Raw genomic sequence first — 19,178 nt, 5'->3', positions numbered from 1 at the left:
GTTAGTGAACCTTAGTGCTGAGATGAGCTCATCTCTCCTTGGGTACATCCTAGGGCCTGATGAGAGAAAATATGGCTGTTCAGGACTTAAAATGTGGACTAACAAAGTATTGCTCACCTAACTTTTAAAGAATCTTATACTGAAGTATGAAACAGATACAGAAAGGTTCATGTAATGCAAGTGTACAGCTTGATGAATTTTCACAAACGGAACATTCCCCGAGTGTCTACCTAGCACCCAGATCAAGAACACGACCTTGCAACAGGTTTTTAATGTACGCTTAATTCTTTCCGGTTTAAGGAGGAAGAAGGACCTGCTTTCTTCAGATACGCTATTACCTTTCTCTCTTGTACTGCCACCTGTACAGCTATAACTTAAACGATGCTCAAGGATTGTGTGATCAGCTAGTAAGAGCAGTACTGACATGGTCCCACCTACCCGTAAGAGAAAATGAAGATAGTTCAGGTATGTGTTTCAAAAATCAGTGTGTTTAATCTTACCGATTTGTATTTATAGGTTTAGGTCGGAAATTGCTTATACATAAAAGTTGGTGGTTCTGCCCTATTAGGTTTAATTTTGGACTGGCAGCCTCTCACCAGCAAGAATCTTCTTTTTTCTTTTTCAATTGTTGGATTTCCAGGACTTAGCAGCAGTTGCCTGCTGAACTAATTGTTTTCACACAGCCACGGTTGTTAGACATAGTAACCAAATATTTTTAAATAAATTTAGACTTAAATGTTGTTTAAGGTGCGTTAGTAAAGTGATGAAAATCACTTAGTGAAGTGTTCTGAGCCTTTTAAAAATCTGTTCAAGAGGCTGCAGAGTATTTCGATTGCCATCATAAAAAGACTCGCGTTTGATTGAGCAAACCCAGCGTGAAAGGACACACAAATGAACGCACTGTGTGAGTCAGTGCGTCTGAAAAGGCCCACGCAGCCCATGCCGGCTCAGTATCTTCTTTTTTTTTTTTTTAAGATTATTTTGTTTTAGAGAGAGGAGAAGGGAGGGAGAAAGAGAGGGTAAGAAACATCAATGTGCGAGAGATACATCAATTGGTTGATGTATCTAGGCACATACCCTGACTGGGGATCGAACCGGTGACCTGTCATCTCAACAGGCTGGCACTCAGTCCACTGAGCTACACCAGCCAGGGCCAGGGAAACTTAGTTTCATATGGTTTCAGTCACTATTTATAGATTTCTTACTCTTTGTGATTTTAATCTTTTTAAATTTTTGTTTGTTATAGGAGTAATGCATGTTTATTTTAGACAATTTTGAAGATATGGAAAAGTACAGAGACAAAAACCAGATCCCTTATAATTCTTTCATTCTTTGTCTATATACATTTATACATGTATACTTTTATACACGTATACTTTTATAGAGTTGTATATTGTTTTGTAACTTTTTAAAATTATTGATTTTTTAAAAGAGAGAAACATTGGTTTTGTTGTTTCACTTATTTATGCATTCATTTGTTGACTCTTGTATGTGCCTTGACTGGGGATAAAATCGTAACCTTGGCTTATTATAATAACACTCTAGCCAACCAAGCTGGAATGTTGAACAGAACAGCCAGGGTTCTGTTTTGTAATCTTTTAAAATTTCATATTATGATAAATACTCTCCAATTAAATAATATTTGTTGTATCAAATCCATTAACCCTTTTTTAAAAAGGGTTTTATTTATTTTTAAAGAGAGGGGAAGGAAGGAAAAAGAGAGGGAGAGAAACATCAATGTGTGGTTGCCTCTCGCATGCCCCCCTACTGGAGACCTGGCCTGCAACCCAGGCATGTGCCCTGACTGGGAATCGAACCGGTGACCCTTTGGTTCGTGGGCTGGCACTCAATCCACTGAGCCCCACCAGCCAGGGCAACCCTTTTTCTTGTTATTGCCCATTTAGGTAGTTGCCATGCCACCTGTTTGCTGTTTTAAATAATGCTGCATTGTCCACAGCTTCCTGTGAGCATTACTCATAATTTCTTTAGGATAAATTTCTAGAAATGAGGTTCCTGGATTAATGAGGATCCATGGTTTTAAGACTTTTGATGCCTAGTATCAAACAGAGTTCTTCTAGCTGTATATAAGCAAAAGGCTTCTTTAAACTTAGGGTGACCAAATGAAAAATACTACTTAAAGGCTAACAAAATTTTCTCAAGATTCCCTTTATATATATATACACACGTGTGTGTGTGTGTGTGTGTGTATATATATATATATATATATATGTAAAACAATTATTAACAATACTTTTGAGAGCCTACTACGTGCAAGGAGGAGTGGCGGGTGCGGGGGTATTGGATAGAAGTGGCCTCTACTCACATAGAACTTTGTGTTCTTGTGACTGACCGTGCACCAAGGGACTCACGGGAAGCAAAGGTATGTTACTGTTGTTGGGGCCATAAAATTCACAAAAATTGTAGTTAACTTAGTATTTTATATATTTAAGTTTTTAACTATTTCAAATTCCTGAATGCCAGTTTATATTTTTGAGTTTTGGTTCTCAAATAGGGACGATACGTGTTTGCTCCTGTTTGTTTATATATGAGAATCGCCCCAGGAATCCTGACAGAAGTCCCAGTCCCTCAGCCCCACCCTCGCCCTCCACCCAGTCGGTCCCAGTTGGGTGCATACACGCAACCCATCAATGTTTCCCACCTTGGTGTTTCTCTTCCTCTCTCTCCTCCCTCTCCTCTAAAAAATGTAAGCAAAATCTTTTTTAAAAACCCTAGTGATTTAAAGTCATAAAAAGTTCCTAAGTGTATGTGCTCATACTTATGAGCTAATTATTTTTGTTGTCTTCAAGAAGTACAGATACCTATCATAGATTAACTTGTACAGGCCATGGATGCTCATCTAAAAATTTAATTATAATTTTTTTCTTTTATAAAGTCGGGAATTTAAATATTACTGCTTTTGATAGTTCGATCATAATCTCCTTCGGTCACGTGCTACCTCCCTTAGCTCCCGAGCGGCCTCCCCGCGGGCTGGGGGTGGCCGCAGCGGCGCACCCGTCGGCGGCGGTGCGGGTGATCCAGTGCATGGCCCGGTTCATGGCCGCCTACTTCACCAACCGGCGGCTCTGCATTTTGCCACCTCACAGTGTGAACGTCCTTCCACCGCTTCATGTTGAAAGAGGTAATACGGCCAACTAATAATTTTCTTACCTTGAGTTTGCTTATACCATTCAAAATAATAATATACAGGATACCAGTTTAGAATTATTTTCATTTGGATTGTTTGCTTTTATAATTTTATTTGGATCATTCACTTGGCTCTGTTTAATCATTTCATTAATAGGGTAAAAAATGGACCTAATCTGTCTATGCCGGGTAGCTGCCCTGCCCCCACGGAGATAAACACGTGCACAGATTCCCGAGATAGCCATCCATTCTGCTAACTCCCCTTAAGGGCCCGCTCTGTGCTGAACAGTGTCCTAGGTGCTGGCGACATGTTAGCTTGCACCATATGAAATTAATAATATGAAAACATCTGTAACTTTTGCTTGGACATTCAAAGCAGACTTATTCTAACTGCCACGAACAAAACAAAGAAAGTATGTGTTCTTCTATGGAGTTCCTACCTGATAGGTTGGGACAGAAAGTTCCGTAAGTGACTATATAAGTAAGATAGATCAAATAGTAACAACAGTTGTGCAGAGAATTGAAGTGGAGTAATGCATTGTGACTGAGAGGCTGTTTCAGTTGGTGAATTTAGGGGCGAGCTATTTGAAGGGGGGCCTTGAAGCTGAACTCTTAGTGATGAGGAAGAGCCAGCCATGGGCGCATCAGTACTTGCAGCATTGTAACGGGAGCTGGTGTGAAAGCCCCAGAGGAAGAAGAGACTTGACGTGTCTGGGAGACTGAGAGAGAGACGCGGGTGGCCGGAGCGCAGAGGATGAGGTGGGGCGTGATGTGAGACGCAGTCAGAGGTAGACGGGCCAGGGGATGTCAGCCAGGAGGAGGAATCTGAATCTTAGGTACAGCAGGGAGTTACTGGAGTGCTTTAAGCAGGAAACAGCAGGAGCCGATAAATCAGTATAAGCAATGCGTGGAGGGGTTAGAGTGGGACAAGACGCAATGTGATTAGAAGCTTAGCAGAACTCAGTGCAAGCGGTCATCAGATTTAACCAATCATAGACCCGTGGATGGTGGCACGTTGTGTTCAGTTCTTCTGTTCTGTGATTGTCTCAGGGTGTGGGCAGGAGCAGGGGGCGACCCTCGCCCGCTGGGACGCTTCAACAGGAGTGTCAGTCCCGAGTCTCCCTGGGGTTCTCCGGGAGGTTCTGGCCCCTAGAGTGTCGTGTGTGAGGCAGGATCAGAAGGGAAATTTCCTGGTGGTTTAGTGGCTCCTTGTCTAGTAGGTCCCTGCTTCCCTGGGACCACCTTGAGCTGGTCCTGACTTGCTCGTGGCTGTTCTTAGGGAGCTGGTGTGAGCAGAGAAGCTGGCCCTGGGTTTCTTCCAGGACCAGCCGCTTGCTACCCGGCGCCCTCCCCCCGGGTCCTAACTCGGACTCGGAAGCTGGAGAACAGCCTGGGCTGTGTTTGCTCACCGCTCACCGTCACGCTGTGTCTTCTGAGGCTCTCAGAAGTGGGTTCCTCGTTCCCTTGTACCTTTGACATTTGTTGTTCTCGGAGTGGTTTATATTTAAGTCCTCTTTTTTGTCACAACCTGGGTATTGATCACCCATTGCCCATTTGTGGTATTAATGTTTCTGACAACAAATTATATCCTTAATCCACATTATTGTCCTGAAAAGGAGAGGTAGTACTCCATTTTAGAAAAATCTAGGGGTGGGGGGACAGTAAAATCCTGGTACTTAGAAAATTTGTATGTCAATTTTTTTTTTGTCTTTCCTGCCCTGCAATGTTTATAGGACTTGCTGTTTGCTCCTGACCTTTATCTTGTCTTTAAAAAAAAGATTTTATTCCTTTTTAGAGAAAGGGGAACGGAGGGAGAGAAACATCGATGTCTGAGAAACCATTTGGTTGCCTCTCATACACCCCCAGGATGGAACCTCACCCACAACCCAGGCTTGTGCCCTGACTGGGAATTGAATCAGCAACCTTTCAGTTTACAGGCCACTGCTCAACCCACTGAGCCACACCAGCCAGGGCTCCTGATCTTTCCCTGTACAGATCACTTCACGTACTTAAGGAAGACTGATCTTTATCACACTCTAGGAAGACAGGGATAGAATTGCTGAATTGTTTTTGGACAGATTCATACACATTCATAAAAGCTGAGGGGCACTTTTTTATACCCTGTATACCTGAGATATACACATACACTGAGATACCTTCTCAGTGAGAGAGAGGGCAGGAGGCAAAGCCTTTTCTTCCTATGCTTGAGACTGTGATTACTGAAAATTTAAATATCTGAAACTTTGTACATATCCATTAGTTTATTTGATCTTCTTGTATCTTAAAAATGATATCAGCAGGCTTGACTTAGAATACATTTCATGGTAATCTTTCTAAGCAGAACTAGTGAGTGAATGTATTGGGGATTTATTTGAGTTGCTTATTTGGTGTGATGTTTGCTGTGTGAAAGTCACATTTTCAGAAAATTAGGTCATTCAGATTCTTTAATAGTACAATGCCTTGCTCAGTGAATAAAAACATAGGGACAATCTAGTCAACCTCCTGGCCGTCCGCCTATGCAGAATCAAACATTCCAGTGCTGGACTGAATGTTTTATTTCTCTCCAAATGTGTCAGAAGCTAATAAAAAGTTAGTTCCTGGTGTGGGCAGAGCCGATGTAGGTCTGTGAGAAACCAACCACTTCACTTCAAGGAGCAGAAACCCACATCTACCAATTTTGTTTTGTTGGAGGGAATGAAAATGTTAGTGATATGTGTTTTTACAAAAATAATAGTTCTGTTGTCATATTTTCAAGGTGCTTATTTAAGTTGCTTTAATTAGAGAAAAGTACAGAAGGCTGGGGAGAAGAACGTTGCCCTTATTTAATTCTAGGCCAGATTTGTGGTTTAGTCAGGAATGCTGAAAACCACACATTCCAACTTTCTTAAAAGCACTAATATACTGAACACTTCATATGCTTGGGCATTACCTCCAAGAAGTTTTTTACTATGTGACATTCCGAGGAAAATTCAGTCTCTGCTCTCCAAAGTTCATAATAGTTGGAGAAATAGACATGTATTTCAGAGCAGCCCAAACGAATCAATTGTACACTGTGACCCAGTGTATTTAAACGTGCCTACCTTTGTTTGTATGATCTGACACAAGAGTGTTGTTACACTGTATTTGCCTTTATTTTGTGTAATATACTCTGACGTTGTCTCTCCTGTCGCTACTCTGTTCTGTTCCATTTTTTAAGAATGCTGGGACTTGCTTCGTGACCTACTAACAAGGCACTTTCCTCCGTGTTAACATATTCGAGAATAGCTTTTTAAAAAACTATTATTTTAGCCCATTTTGTGTCTTCCCTGTTGTGGTTTTGTGTAGAACATACTGATTGAAGAGTTATGTGTATCCAAGTAAGGAGGTGTGAGCTCTGATATTTGTAACTGTGATATCCATTCTCTTTAACTTACAGAGTGGCCCCTGCGGCTTATCCCTCTGCAGCACTCGAAGGTGGCCAGTGTTGTCAGAGACCAGAATCTTTCCAGCGTGTGGACAGTGGAATATGCCCTCGAGTTACTGTTTATCGGGGGCCTGGTTCCGGAGGCCGTGTGGTTGGCACATGAGCTTGGCGACTGGAAGACATCTGTTTCGATTGGCGTGGCCTTCCAGCTGTTCCGCAAACTAGACGGCAGTTTCACCAGGTGTGTATGTTCAGGCAAACTTGAGGAATAGTGTGACAGTATCATCTAAAGTATTTTTTACTACTTTTACACATTCTGTGGAATTCTTAGTTCAGCATTGTCTGGTAGAACTTCTTCAGGGGTAGAAATGTTCTGTGCATGCTGTCCAGTGTGGTACTAGCCATGCGTAGCTATTGAGCACTTGAGCTGTGGCTAGTAAGACCAAGGAACTGGATTTTTAATCTAGTTTTAATTCATTTCATTTTACATAGCGACATGCAACCAGTGGGCACTGTGTTGGACAGCTCAGTGGCTTACTTATTTACATTAAAATGTTTATTTACAACATGTATTTGTTAGTAGTGCTCTTGAACAGCTTATAGTCAGTGGGAGAGTTTGTCCCAAATAGGATTTAAGGGTTTTTTAAAAAAGATTTTATTTACTTTTAGAGAGAGGGTAAGAAAGGGAGAAAGAGAGGGAGAGAAACATCAGTGTGGGAGAGATCCATCAATTGCTTGCCTCTCAAATGCCCCTAAGTGGGGAACTGGCCCACAACCGGGCATGTGCCCCGACTGGGAATCAAACCAGCAACCTTTTGGTTCACTGGCCGGAACTCAGTCCACTGAGCCACACCAGCCAGTAGGGCAGGATTTGAGTTTTAAGCTAATTGAACTAGTCCCTTTATTTTAACTTTTCTGAATATTATGGAATTCCTGTGTCTTTTATATTTTTCAATTCAATAATTACACATACATTTACTTATTAAGTAACTTTTCTATGCCAAGCTGTATACCAGATATCACAGTGGGTATAAGGTAGTCCATAATTTGTATGCTTAAGGTGTTTATAGTTTAATAGAGAAAACAGAACACACCATTATTATAGTTCATGGGCCGCAGCAAGGAGCAGCCAGTGGTACTGTGTGTGGGGAGAGCAGGAGTCCCGGGAGCGGGGCAGTGAGGACGGACACACTTTACGTAGAAGGCGTTATCTGAGGTGGGTGTTGAAAGGAAGTAGGATTTTGACGGAGTGAATAGTTGCAGGGAGAGAGGACATACCAGACACAAGCAAAGGCATATGGGGAACCCCAAGGTGGGTTCTGTTTGGCTGGAGTACACGCATGTAGGGCAGCAGGGGAAGCCAGGGCGGGAGGCCCGTGAGCGCCGTGACGGTGCAGAGCCGCAGTCCTCGCCTCTGAGCGGCACTTCCCGATTGTCTCGTTCTCAAATACAGGATGGATACTGACCGTGAATTTCACTGTTTCTCAAACTTTATGTTTAGTTCCGATGTGTGAACGGTGCTTTTTTCAAAATTTGGAATTCTTTCTCCTAACTCGATGTGACTTTCAGGTGCAAGAAAAAAGGCCAGAATCTACCATTAAACATGACTCCAGCACAGATTTTCCAGGAAAAGCTCCAGTGTTTTTTAGGTCAGCCGGCCTCTTTGGGAGCGAAAAATGAAGCGGGCTCAAAATACAAACAATTTACAGGTGCGTTACCTTCATGTGGTCTGATACATGTATCAGGTTAATTAACGTAAACCTGTGGACCCTGGCTGGGGTGGCGCAGTGGATTGAGCCCCAGCCTGTAAACCAAAGGGTTGCCGGTTCAATTCCCAGTCAGGGCACATGCCTGGGTTGCCGGACAGGGCCCAAGTAGGGGGCATGTGATAGGCAACCACACATTGATGTTTCCCTCTCTTTCTTCCTCCCTTCCCCTCTCTGAAAATAAGTAAAATCTTTATATAAAAAAAGAGTAAAGAAATTAAGTGAAATCCAGGGGTTAGAAAAAAAAGTAAAAACTCAATGTTTTCCATCCCTGGATGTTTACCCAAGAAAAATGAAAGCATAGGTCCACCCAAAGACCTGTATCTGAATTTTCTTAGCAGCTTTTCATGCTAGCCAAAAACCTGAGCAACTCAAGTGCCCATCAGCTTGTGAATGGACAAATATATATATATATATATCTATGCAATGGAACACTAAATAAGAAAGAGGAGCAACCTGTGGATAACACACCACAGCATGGGTGAATCACAGGCCTTTTATGCTGAATGGAAGAAGTCAGCAATGAAGGCTACTTACTGTACGATTCCGTTTCTGTGACATCTTATGAAAAGCAACACTAGGGATGGGACACAGATCGGCGGTTGCCTGGGAGTAAGAAGGGACTCGACAGAACTGGGGTGTAAGGCAACTTTCTGAGTGATGGAGATGTTCCTTCAGGGTTGTGTAGATTTGTGGAAACTCATTGAACTGTGTACTTAAAAAGGGTGAATTTGAGTGTATGTAAACTCAGTTATCCAATTTAAAAAAAAAACAATTTCAGCAGATGGTTAATGAACTGGAAAATGAATTTGAACTGTCTGTACAAACACCGAGGATATGTAGAGAGATAAAATAAATGCATACAAAATAGATGCGAAGAAAAGGACTGGAAAATACGACAGAGGAGTTAGGCCTCAGAGGGTATAAACAGGAAAACGCAACCCATGAGTGATGGGAGTTTCAGGACATCCTCACGGAGTTCTGGCGCGTGGCTGCCTTCTGAGAAAGGGAGCGGAGTATGATTCATACGTAGAAGTGTCAGCTATATCGGTAACATTTTATTTTTAAAAAATGTAATTTGGCCCTGGCTGGCGTAGCTCAGTGGATTGAGCGTGGGCTGTGAACCAAAGCATCGTAGGTTCGATTCCCAGTCAGGGCACATGCCTGGGTTGCAGGCCACGGCTCCCAGCAACCACACATTGATGTTTCTCTCTCTCTCTCTATCTCCCTCTCTTCCCTCTTTAAAGATAAATAAATAAAGCCTTTTTAAAAATCTTAAAAAAATATATATATAATTTGAATATAGCAAAAATGTAAATATTAGACAAGGATGAAAAGTCAGTATCTGAGTGTTTTCATATTACATTCTGTGCTTAAAAGTATGTTTAAAATATTCTAAGTCATTGTTACTAACTTCTGTAATAAAAGTACTATGATGAACTAACAAGAGAAATTAAAAAATCACTATTACTCTCCCACTGCCCTTACACAATGTTGTCTACTTTGGTGTCTTCCTTGACATTCTTTTTTGTACTAATTTTTTAATTTATTATTTTTGACTCAGGACTGTATTTCAAAAATATTTTTGTTATATAGTTGTTTTTACAATGTCATATAATTTTTGAAAAACTATTTGTGCTATTACTGCCTATAATCTTAAAGTAACAGAATGATCATTAAGTTTCTGTCTAGAAGTTGGATGTGTGCATGTCAACCATAGGTTCATGTCTGACAGTCAGCTTCTTCAGAATGAGAAGTACCATGTTAATTGTTGTTATTTTGCCTAATTCTGTGTCGGGCAGACCCCATCGAAGAGGAAGATGTGAATCTGCTGTTGGGCGCGTTGCAAGAAGTGCTGAAAGCAGCAGTCATGGCCGACGCAGACGTCCTGTCGGAGACGTTTCAGCTCCTGGTGACCTCGGCCAAGGACTTCAGCAAGAGGCTCTGGGGCTTGGTGCCGGGCGGCCTGTACCTGCCAGCTCCCCCGCTGTACTGTCCTCAGCCGGCTGTTCTTAGTGAAGTAAGCTGCCCTTTTCATTTAAAGGGGATGTCGTCCAGTTTTTAAAACAATGAACTCGGTAATAAAAAATCAAGCTCCGAAGACAAACTTCTGGATCCCAGCCTTGCTGTTTATTAATTCTGTAATTTTACACAGTGTACTTAAACGGTTTAAGTAAAATGCAAATGATGGTAAGGCTTCCAGTGAAGCGAGGATTAGGTGTGAAAGCCTTTCACCTTAGGCCCTAGGATGTAGTGGGTATTCAATAAATGTTACAATTATTGCAATAATAAAACTGAGACACATTTCTCTAGATCCAGATTTTAAAACCATAGACATTTGTTTAGGGTAACAAAGTAACAAATGTTGGGATTTGGAAACCATACACTGTTTCAGTCTTGTATTTTCCTCATTGTCTTTGCCTCTTCTGAAAGACTTACTTTGATTTTCCTTTGATTTGAAAGGCCTTTTTTTTCTCCCACACTATTCAACCTGGTAGTTCTGTTTTATAAATAGCAATACTGTATTCTTCTCAGTAATTTTTCATCTGCTCTTACTGAAAATTATAACATTACAATTAGCTGGTTTTAAGGTTTAAAGTATTAATGTAAATTATTTACATTTAAATTATTTTAACATTTGGTTAATATTTTGAAGTGGTTCTGGTGTTGTTTCTTTACTACTCATTGCTGCAGTATTAGCAACTTTTATCTGTGTCTCCTTTTTTCCCTTTTTAGAGTTATCGTCTCAATTGCTGTATTTAGTTATGTTTCAATAGGTTAAAATATTTCAAATGTAATATATTACAAAGAGAAGGAATGAATGGTTCATGGTATTTCTCAGTGATTCTTCTTTCCTCTCATATCTGAGGCTTCAGCATTTGGTGTGGAAATTGGAATCGCATTAAAGATATTTTTGGATATGTTATACTGATACTAGTTGGAGTGGTTACTATCCTTAGTAGTGTTTCATTCTATCATTTTTGTTAAAATAAGTCTCAGTGGTAGGATTCCTACTCTTTGTCCCTCTATATCTGTCAGAGTCCCTTGGGTTGGGAGTATGTAGTAAAAAACTTAGTCAAAATCGACCGGCCTCACTGAGGAGCCCAGTGCGGGGGCAGCCCTCTGACTCAGTCATGCCACCAAAGACAGAGGTTCTTTCTAGTTTGCTTTCTAAGGTGCCAGCTCCCAAGGCTGGCTCCCTTTGTGGGAGCAAGATGGCTGCCAGCACCTCCCAAGGACACCTTGCCCATGGCCGTGGAGAGGGGAGGGGTAAAAGAAAAGCTGTGAAAGAATTTCTCTCCCAGCATTCCAGGCAGCAGTCCTGAGAGTCACTCTTCTGGGACTGACTGAGGTCACTTGCCTGTCCTTGAGCCAGTGACCTTGGCTAGGGACAGTGCAGGGCCTGCTGAGCCTCCCCTGGAAGCTGGGGATCACACGGGCTGTGTAGGGGAGGGGCAGATACCCGATTAAAAACAGAACGCTTGCACAGTGGCAGCAGTGGGAAGCAGATGTTTATAATACATCATCTCATTTTCGGGAAGACTAGTCTTTAGCTGCTGACTTGAATGGTGTATTTCAACAAGCGTTTGTTGGACCCTTCTCCTACATGCTGGGCTTCATTCTGTGTACTGCGGTGACACGAAGACCCAGGAGAAGGCCTTTGCTCCAGGGCAGTGCTCAGTGTTGTGGGAAACAGGCGTACAACATGCAGAGTGAGTTAGTGAAAGCTGTAAGGGAGACAGACGTCTGAGCAAAGTGCCCGAGTGGCACAGTGGGAGGGCTTCACGGAGGAGGTGATGCTGAAACACGAGAACGATTTTTCCAGGCAGAGGGAGGAAAGGGCATTCTCCTCGGAAGGAGCTCTCCCTGTAACTTTCTACCCGTGGAGTCAGGGGTGGTGGCCTTTCACTGTTGTGGGGGAGGGACTGGGGTCGGGGTCGATTAGCCCCTCACATTGTTTGAGGGGAGAGAACTGTGTTCTTGGCACTAGGAAGAGCCGTAGTTGAAATCTCAGGCTGTGCCTCAACATCGTTTATATAAATCTCCAGGAATGTTCTGGTTTGAGAAGCACCCTCTTATTTTCACTTTAATGCTTTCCATTCTCATATGGCTGGCTGTACAATCTGGTGGTTTCATTTTCTTCAGGAAGATGGGGATGATCTCCTTCTAAAAGCCGAAAAAGGGAATCGCCAGAAGCTGTCCGGCGTCCTCCAGCGCCTCCTCCTGCTCTTCCGCGCAGCGCAATGCTCCTTCCCCGCCGCGCAGTGGTACATCCTGCGGCTGCGGCGGGCCCGTAAGGTCATGCAGAAGGTACGCGGCCTCGCTCAGCTTACTTAAATAATCCGCTACTATCTATTAATATCGGTGAGAGTGGCGTTTCCCCAAGGGGGCCTGCGCTGTAGATCGATGTTGAGATTTATCAGCAGTGAGCACTGCAGGCAGACCAGGTTCCTTCTGCTGAAAGGTGCGGACTCGGAGCAGGGTCTCTGTTAGTCCCATCCTGCCTGCCTGTGGGAAGTCTAAGCCATTCCGCTAATTTCAGGTAGTGTCGGTCACATTTCTCCTCCCACTCCAGTCACTGAGGATAAAACTCAGTTCATGGTTTTCTCTGACTTCTCCCCGAGGGATTGCCTGTGTTCTGTGGTGCTTGCGTGAGGTCAGACCGTGGAGGCTTCGAGTTAGCTCCTGGCTCTGTCTCCCCTCAGCGGTCTCCACCTGCCAGTCTCCCCGGCTGTCTGCTGAGCCAAGTGGTTCCCTGGGACTCAGGGGCCGTCGGCTCCCACGCTGACCGCCACCCGGCTGGAGCTGCGTTCTTCTCTGCTCTGCAGCCAGACGGGACATCTGCGCTGTGCCCCTCATCCAGCCGCAGGTCCTTTGTAGGCCTGGGGCCTGTCTCTCCGTGAAGGTGGAAGTAAATATGAGCCCCAAGGATCCTTAATTTGGCCCTTGATTATTACCTTTAAGACAAGAATCTATGACTTTTTTAGTAGGACAGACCACTTAGAGAGGCTCTGAGAAGTTGTTTATCAAGTTGGTTTTGAAATTAGTCTTTCTTTGGAGAGAAATGTTTGTATTCATCCTATAACTTATCATCCCCCCAAATTTTTAAGTATGTTTACTAAGGAGAACAAAGAGTTTTCCTCTATTATTGAAAGAATTGGTTTTAATAGTTTCAATATATTGAACCTGAATGTTTGTTATAGGAAACTTCATTTTAGAATTGTGTATAGATTCTAAGTTGTTATAGAATACTATTTTTAAAATTATTTATTTATTTATTTTTAGGCAGAGGGGAAGGAAGGGAGAAAGAGAGGGAGAGAAACATCAGTGTGTGGTTGCCTCTCACACAGCCCCTGCTGGGGATCTGGCCTGAAACCCAAGCATGTGCCTTGACTGGGGATCAAACTGATGACCCTTTGGTTCACAGGCTGGTACTCAAATCCACTGAGCCACACCAGCCAGGGCTATTGTAGAAAACATTTTTTTAAATTATAAATTATATTTGCATTGAAGGTTGATCTTACCAACAACTCCTGACAATAATCTCAATCTAGTTTCAGTTAATTCAACCAGCATGTAAAGACTGTGGACTCTGTTAAAATTGGCACCACAGCTAAAGACATTCCTCCTTGTAAAATTTTTTTTTACAAGTACTAAATTGCTTGTTAAAGCATGGTGCAAGTGGTAGTCAGAATGCTATTAATGCCTTAATGTGGTATGATGGACCTTTGCAGATGGAGTTAATGTTACTAATTGGCTGACCTTAAAATAGGGAGATTACCCTGGTTAATGTTGGTGGGCCCCGTGCAACCACAAAAGCACTGAAAGAAAGAAGGGAGGCAGAAGAGACATCTAGTGAGACCAGTGCAAAGGGAAGACCAGGGAAAGGAGGCAAACAGGGAGACTAGAGGAGTGAAGGACTTGCTCGGCCCACCTGCTGGCTTAAGAGGGTGGAAGGCCCAGCAGTGAAGGCAGCTTTTAGAAACAGAGAATGCTCCCAGCCTGTAGCCAGCGAGGAAGCAGGGGACCTCAGTCTTACAACCACATGGAACGCAATTCTGCCAACAGCCTGCATAAGCCTGCTGCGTGTCCTAGTGTAATTTAAAAGAGCTAGTGAAGGTGCAGGGAAAATGATGAGTAAGGTCATCGAAAACACTGCTCTTCTCCCAAAACAATGGGAATATTGGCACAAATTGTCAGGATTAAATTTTTCAGGACTCTAGATATTAATTGAAGACTTGGAAGCATCCAGAGAACATTTATTCAAGAACTTGAAAGTACAGCTCATACCTGTGGGAAAAAAGCAACCAGTAGAAACTGCCCCGGAGGAAGCTCGGATGTCGGACTGCCCGGACAAAGATTTTCACCAGCTGTCTTAAATATGTTTAATAAAGAAACCATTTTTAAAGAATTAAAGGGATGAATGAGAATGATGTCTCACTAAAAAGAGGATAGCAATAAAGACATGGAAGTTCTTTTTTAAAGAAGACCAGGTAGACATTCTGGAGTTGAGAAGTAGAATATTTGACCTGAAAAGTTCACGAGAGCAGCCCCACGGCAGACCAGAGCATGCAGGAGACTCCGCCCACTGGAAGCCGGTCCGCTGAGACCACGCTGTGTGAGGAGCAGATGGGAACAAGGATGACGAGGAAGGAACGGAGGCTGGTGACTTGTGGGACACTCTCAGATGTGCCACAGTACACAGATGGGATTCCCGGAAGGAGAGGAGAGAAAGGGACAGAAAGAAACTTCAGAGAAATGATGGCCAAAAATGTCCCAAATTTGATGAAAAACATCAGTCCACACTTCCAAGAGGCGCAAACAACGCTAACTAAGTAGGATGACCTTGGAGACCCATTCTTAGACATGTCACAGTCAAACTGTCAACAGCCAAAAACCAAAAGGAAATCTGGAAAGCAACAAGAGAAGCCATTCACCACGTACACGGGATAAGATCAATGGCTTATTTCTCGTCAGAAATCATGGAGGCCAGTGGTAATCAGGAGTTAGGGAAAAGTGAGTTTCCCTCTCATCCTGGGCTCCTAGTCCACAGAGGCAACCACTATACTAAAGTATCCTTCCTGAAATGTTTTATACGTATAAACATGAGCAATTTCACCAGCTCTCCCCAGGTCATAGATTCTCATTTGACATAATATTAGTATAAAAAAATTAATGATGTATTTATATACATTTAAAAGCTTTTATTTACCAAAAGTACCTGGCTAAGTTTACTTAGGAAGTAGACTGAGAAGTAGAAACTAAAATAAAAAAACAAAACCAAACAAGAAGAGTCTGAGAACTGTCAGAGCCAGAAGTTCCTACGGAGGCATAATGTCTGAATGGAATGTGGTATCCTGGTTGGGACTGTAGAACACCAAAAAGACAGTGAGTGAAACTGGAAATCTGAATAATGTGTGGTTGACAGTTAATAATGTATCAGTGTATCAGTCCATTAATTATAACAAAGGCACTGTACTAATGCATCGTGCTGTCGATGATAGAGGAAAGTGGATGGAAACACCCTGTACTACGATCTTTTCACTTTTTCTATAGATCTAAAGCTCTTTAAAAATATCTTTGTTTAAAAGCTATATAGAACAACTACTTCCCTGGTAGCATAAAAAATAAGGCATGAAAATGTGGGACAAATGTTTTGTAAAACTTTTTGTTATGGAAACCTAAAAATTGGAAAGTAAAAAGAATCTATCACCAGATTTTAAGTTTCTTAGATATTGTTCCTTGGATATTGTTTCATCTTTCCCCAGTTTGCTTTCTTTCCATGTGTATGTGTGTGAATGCATGCATATGTGTGTGTGTTTTCAGTGTTTTATTTTTTTTTAATATATTTTTTCAATTACAATATACATGTGATATTTTGCATTAGTTTCAAGCGTACAGCACAGTGGCTGGACGATCACATACTTTACAAAGTGGTCCCCCGATATTCCTGGTCCCCACCTGGCACCACATGTAGTTGTGACCGTATCTCCTGTGCTGGACTTTGTATCCCTGGGACTGTTTTGTAACAGCCAGCTAGTGCTTCTCCACCCTTCCCCTTACATCACTGTCGGTGGTTGTGAGACGGGTTAGTGAGTTCGGGTCAGCCCTACCCGCTGTCACGGCTCCGTCAACCACCACCTTTTCCCTTAATTTAGCATTTGCTGATGGTCCTCGCTAGAGTCCTTATTTTATTAGGGGTTGCCAAAAGATGACTTTCTAATTCTGTCATTTATGGATTAGTTTTTCAAAAGTTATGCATGTAGATCTACCTTTCTTTTTCTGTATTTGATTTAGGTACTACACATAGTTTTATTTTAGATGAAAGTTTGTGAAATTTATTTTCCTTATCATTTTTTTGGAGAAAGGAAAAAATATTAAATTAATCTTATACAATCATAACTGAGTGACAAGTAGGTAATTTGATTAAATCTTTTTTTTCTCTCTTGAGATTGAACCTGGTGAATTTCAGAATTAAAATTGTGGGCCCTGGCTGGTGTGGCTCAGTGGGTTGAGTGCCGGCCTGTGAACCAAAAGATCGCTGGTTTGATTCCCAGTCAGGGCACATGCCTGGGTCGCAGGCAGGTCCCCAGTTGGGGGCATGTGAGAGGCAACAGACATCTTTCACGCATTGATGTTTCTCTCCCTCTTTTTCTCTCCCTTCCCCTTTCTCTGAAAATCAATAAATAAAATCTTAAAAAATTAAAATTGTGAGCTGCATTTCTGAAAGTGCAGCCGATCAATTCCAGGGCTGTTTTCTTACATAGGGTAGGAACTGCGCTGTGCATCCCAACTCTGTGGTGTGTCTTTGCCTGCTGTTGGTTGCTTTAGTTTCCTTCAAAACTGATTTATACTGACGCTGTATTCTGTCATTCTTCACTTTCAGATTCGGATGAAAGGGTCCCTTCCTTCACTGAGTCCTTTTCCTCAGTCATTACTTAATTACTGTGTAGGAGGCGTAGCATTCTTTCGACCCGGAGCAGCCGGAGACAAGAAGCTTGATGAAGTTTCCATTAAAGCAATAGGTTTGTCCAAAACAAACTGCTTGCTTAGAAATCAGGCCCTGATATTAGTAATGATATGTTTTACATGTGATTTGGGAAAGTTTCCATACTCTACTGGCAATGAAAAGACTGTGTAATATTACCACCATGGAAAGATATCCAAGATATATTAGGTGAAGAAAAAAGAAAACAGCATAATATGGTATTATGTATCTTTATGTACGTGTATTGCTTTCAATAAAGAAAATGGTTCGATATTGGAAATTGTTTTAGTATTAAATTTTTAACCTTAAATGCTTATCTGTACATGATTTTCCAAAAAAATGAACTGTACAGTATTAAGTACAGCTGTTCGTATTGGCTTGAGAAGTATCCACAACATACTATAAAGTTTAAAGCAAGTGAACTACTAGTAAACACATTTATTTACTTGTTAACTGTTTTCAGCATTTGTATGAAACTGACATGCATGAAATATTCTAGAATAATATATTGTATGTAAAAATTCTGGAAGGTTCTCCATAACTTTTACATAAGGTGTTGATAATGACCATACACTTCTTTTACGATCAACGAAACACATTCATTTTGGAACAGTCCCGAGCAGAGAGAGGCAGGGCCGTTCCAGCGGTGCGTGCGCTTATGCAGCCTTCTCTTGTATTTGCACTCCTGGTCCAGGCTGCTTCCGGGAGCTCTGTGCCTTGTGTTGGATGCTGCACGTCCGGGACGAGTTATCCTACAGTTGCAGACAGTATCAGAAGGCAAGAGAAGACGCGGTAGGAAGGAAGGTAATTTAATTTGCCCTCGTAAAAGAATCAGGGAACGTGAACAAGAACGACTCGTGAAATTATCGCTTGGTAGATTTTACTGTTTGCAGCAAGTTTTTTTTTTTTAATTTATTCTGGTCTGCCTGTCTAAAGTGAACGGGAAATGAATTCGCTCCATGCCCATTTAGGGTCTCCAGGTGGAGTTTGACTCCCGTGTGGTGGAGTGCTGCCTCAGGGCCGTGGAGTGGGCCTGCCGGATGCTGCCCTTCTCCCGGTTCGCCAACACCGAGGAGCTCACTCAGGACCTGATTCTGAGCCTCGTCGCAGAACTGCCCCCGACCCGGCAGGTGAGGGGGGGTGGTGGAGGCGGGCGCTCACTGAGTCAGAATCAGAGACTTCAAAGGGCTTTATCTTGATGAAGAATGTTGTTGCTCATACAACTCACTTTTGAATTTTCCTAAAGGTAGCAGAGATTTTTGTGAGAGCATTTCCCAATCCTGAGGACATCAGGGTTCCTTTAAGAGAAAAATACCACTCTCTTCAACAGAGACTCAGGCAGTGTGTTGTGAAAGGTACTGTTGTTTCTTTAATATCTGATAGAAAAACTGCTGAAGATTCTCATATTTTTGATTGATTGATTTTTAGGGAGAGAGGGAGAAACATTTGTTCCACTTATTTACGCACTCATTGGTTGCTTTTTGGATGGGCCCCGACTGGGGACCAACCCTGCAGCCTTGGTGCGTGGGGATGAGGCTCTACCTGATGGAGCTACCTGGCCAGGGGTCGCTGTGTTTTGAAAGCACCGCTTTCCTAGTGCCTGTGCATTTCTCCTCCCCTCCGAGACAGGGGTGTGAGAAGGCAGGGCACTTTCCCATCACGGGGCGCCAGACAAAAGACCTGGCTGCATGTCAGGGCTCTGCCATTGAGTAACTAAATTGCTCAGTCTCTCTGGGCCTCGTTTCCTTATTTGTAAATGACTGTATTAACAGTGGCTTTACAAATGTGTACTGAAAGGATTAAATAAGATAAAATATATAAAATGAGCATATAGTGCTTTGCATGATGTAGGTATTTTATTGAAAACTAGTATTCT

The 19,178-nt window shown here is 42.4% G+C and overlaps 1 protein-coding gene across 1 annotated transcript in view; it reads left to right on the top strand.

The window, feature by feature from the left end:
- Window positions 1–19,178, top strand: part of CPLANE1 (ciliogenesis and planar polarity effector complex subunit 1) — an 89,049-nt gene that overhangs the window by 18,170 nt on the left and 51,701 nt on the right. Inside the window, exons 16-25 of the mRNA XM_045848088.1 lie at window positions 301–465; window positions 2,966–3,139; window positions 6,560–6,788; window positions 8,117–8,256; window positions 10,116–10,333; window positions 12,460–12,624; window positions 17,201–17,339; window positions 17,997–18,106; window positions 18,274–18,432; window positions 18,549–18,657. Coding sequence (XP_045704044.1) covers window positions 301–465; window positions 2,966–3,139; window positions 6,560–6,788; window positions 8,117–8,256; window positions 10,116–10,333; window positions 12,460–12,624; window positions 17,201–17,339; window positions 17,997–18,106; window positions 18,274–18,432; window positions 18,549–18,657 — 1,608 coding nt within the window. The remainder of the gene's footprint in view (window positions 1–300; window positions 466–2,965; window positions 3,140–6,559; window positions 6,789–8,116; window positions 8,257–10,115; window positions 10,334–12,459; window positions 12,625–17,200; window positions 17,340–17,996; window positions 18,107–18,273; window positions 18,433–18,548; window positions 18,658–19,178) is intronic.

The sequence above is a fragment of the Phyllostomus hastatus genome, unplaced genomic scaffold, assembly GCF_019186645.2.
Source record: "Phyllostomus hastatus isolate PE091 unplaced genomic scaffold, TTU_PhHast_1.1 phas_contig_58, whole genome shotgun sequence".
NCBI classification, from domain to species: Eukaryota; Metazoa; Chordata; class Mammalia; order Chiroptera; family Phyllostomidae; genus Phyllostomus; species Phyllostomus hastatus.
This window is presented reverse-complemented; position numbering and strand designations above follow the sequence as displayed.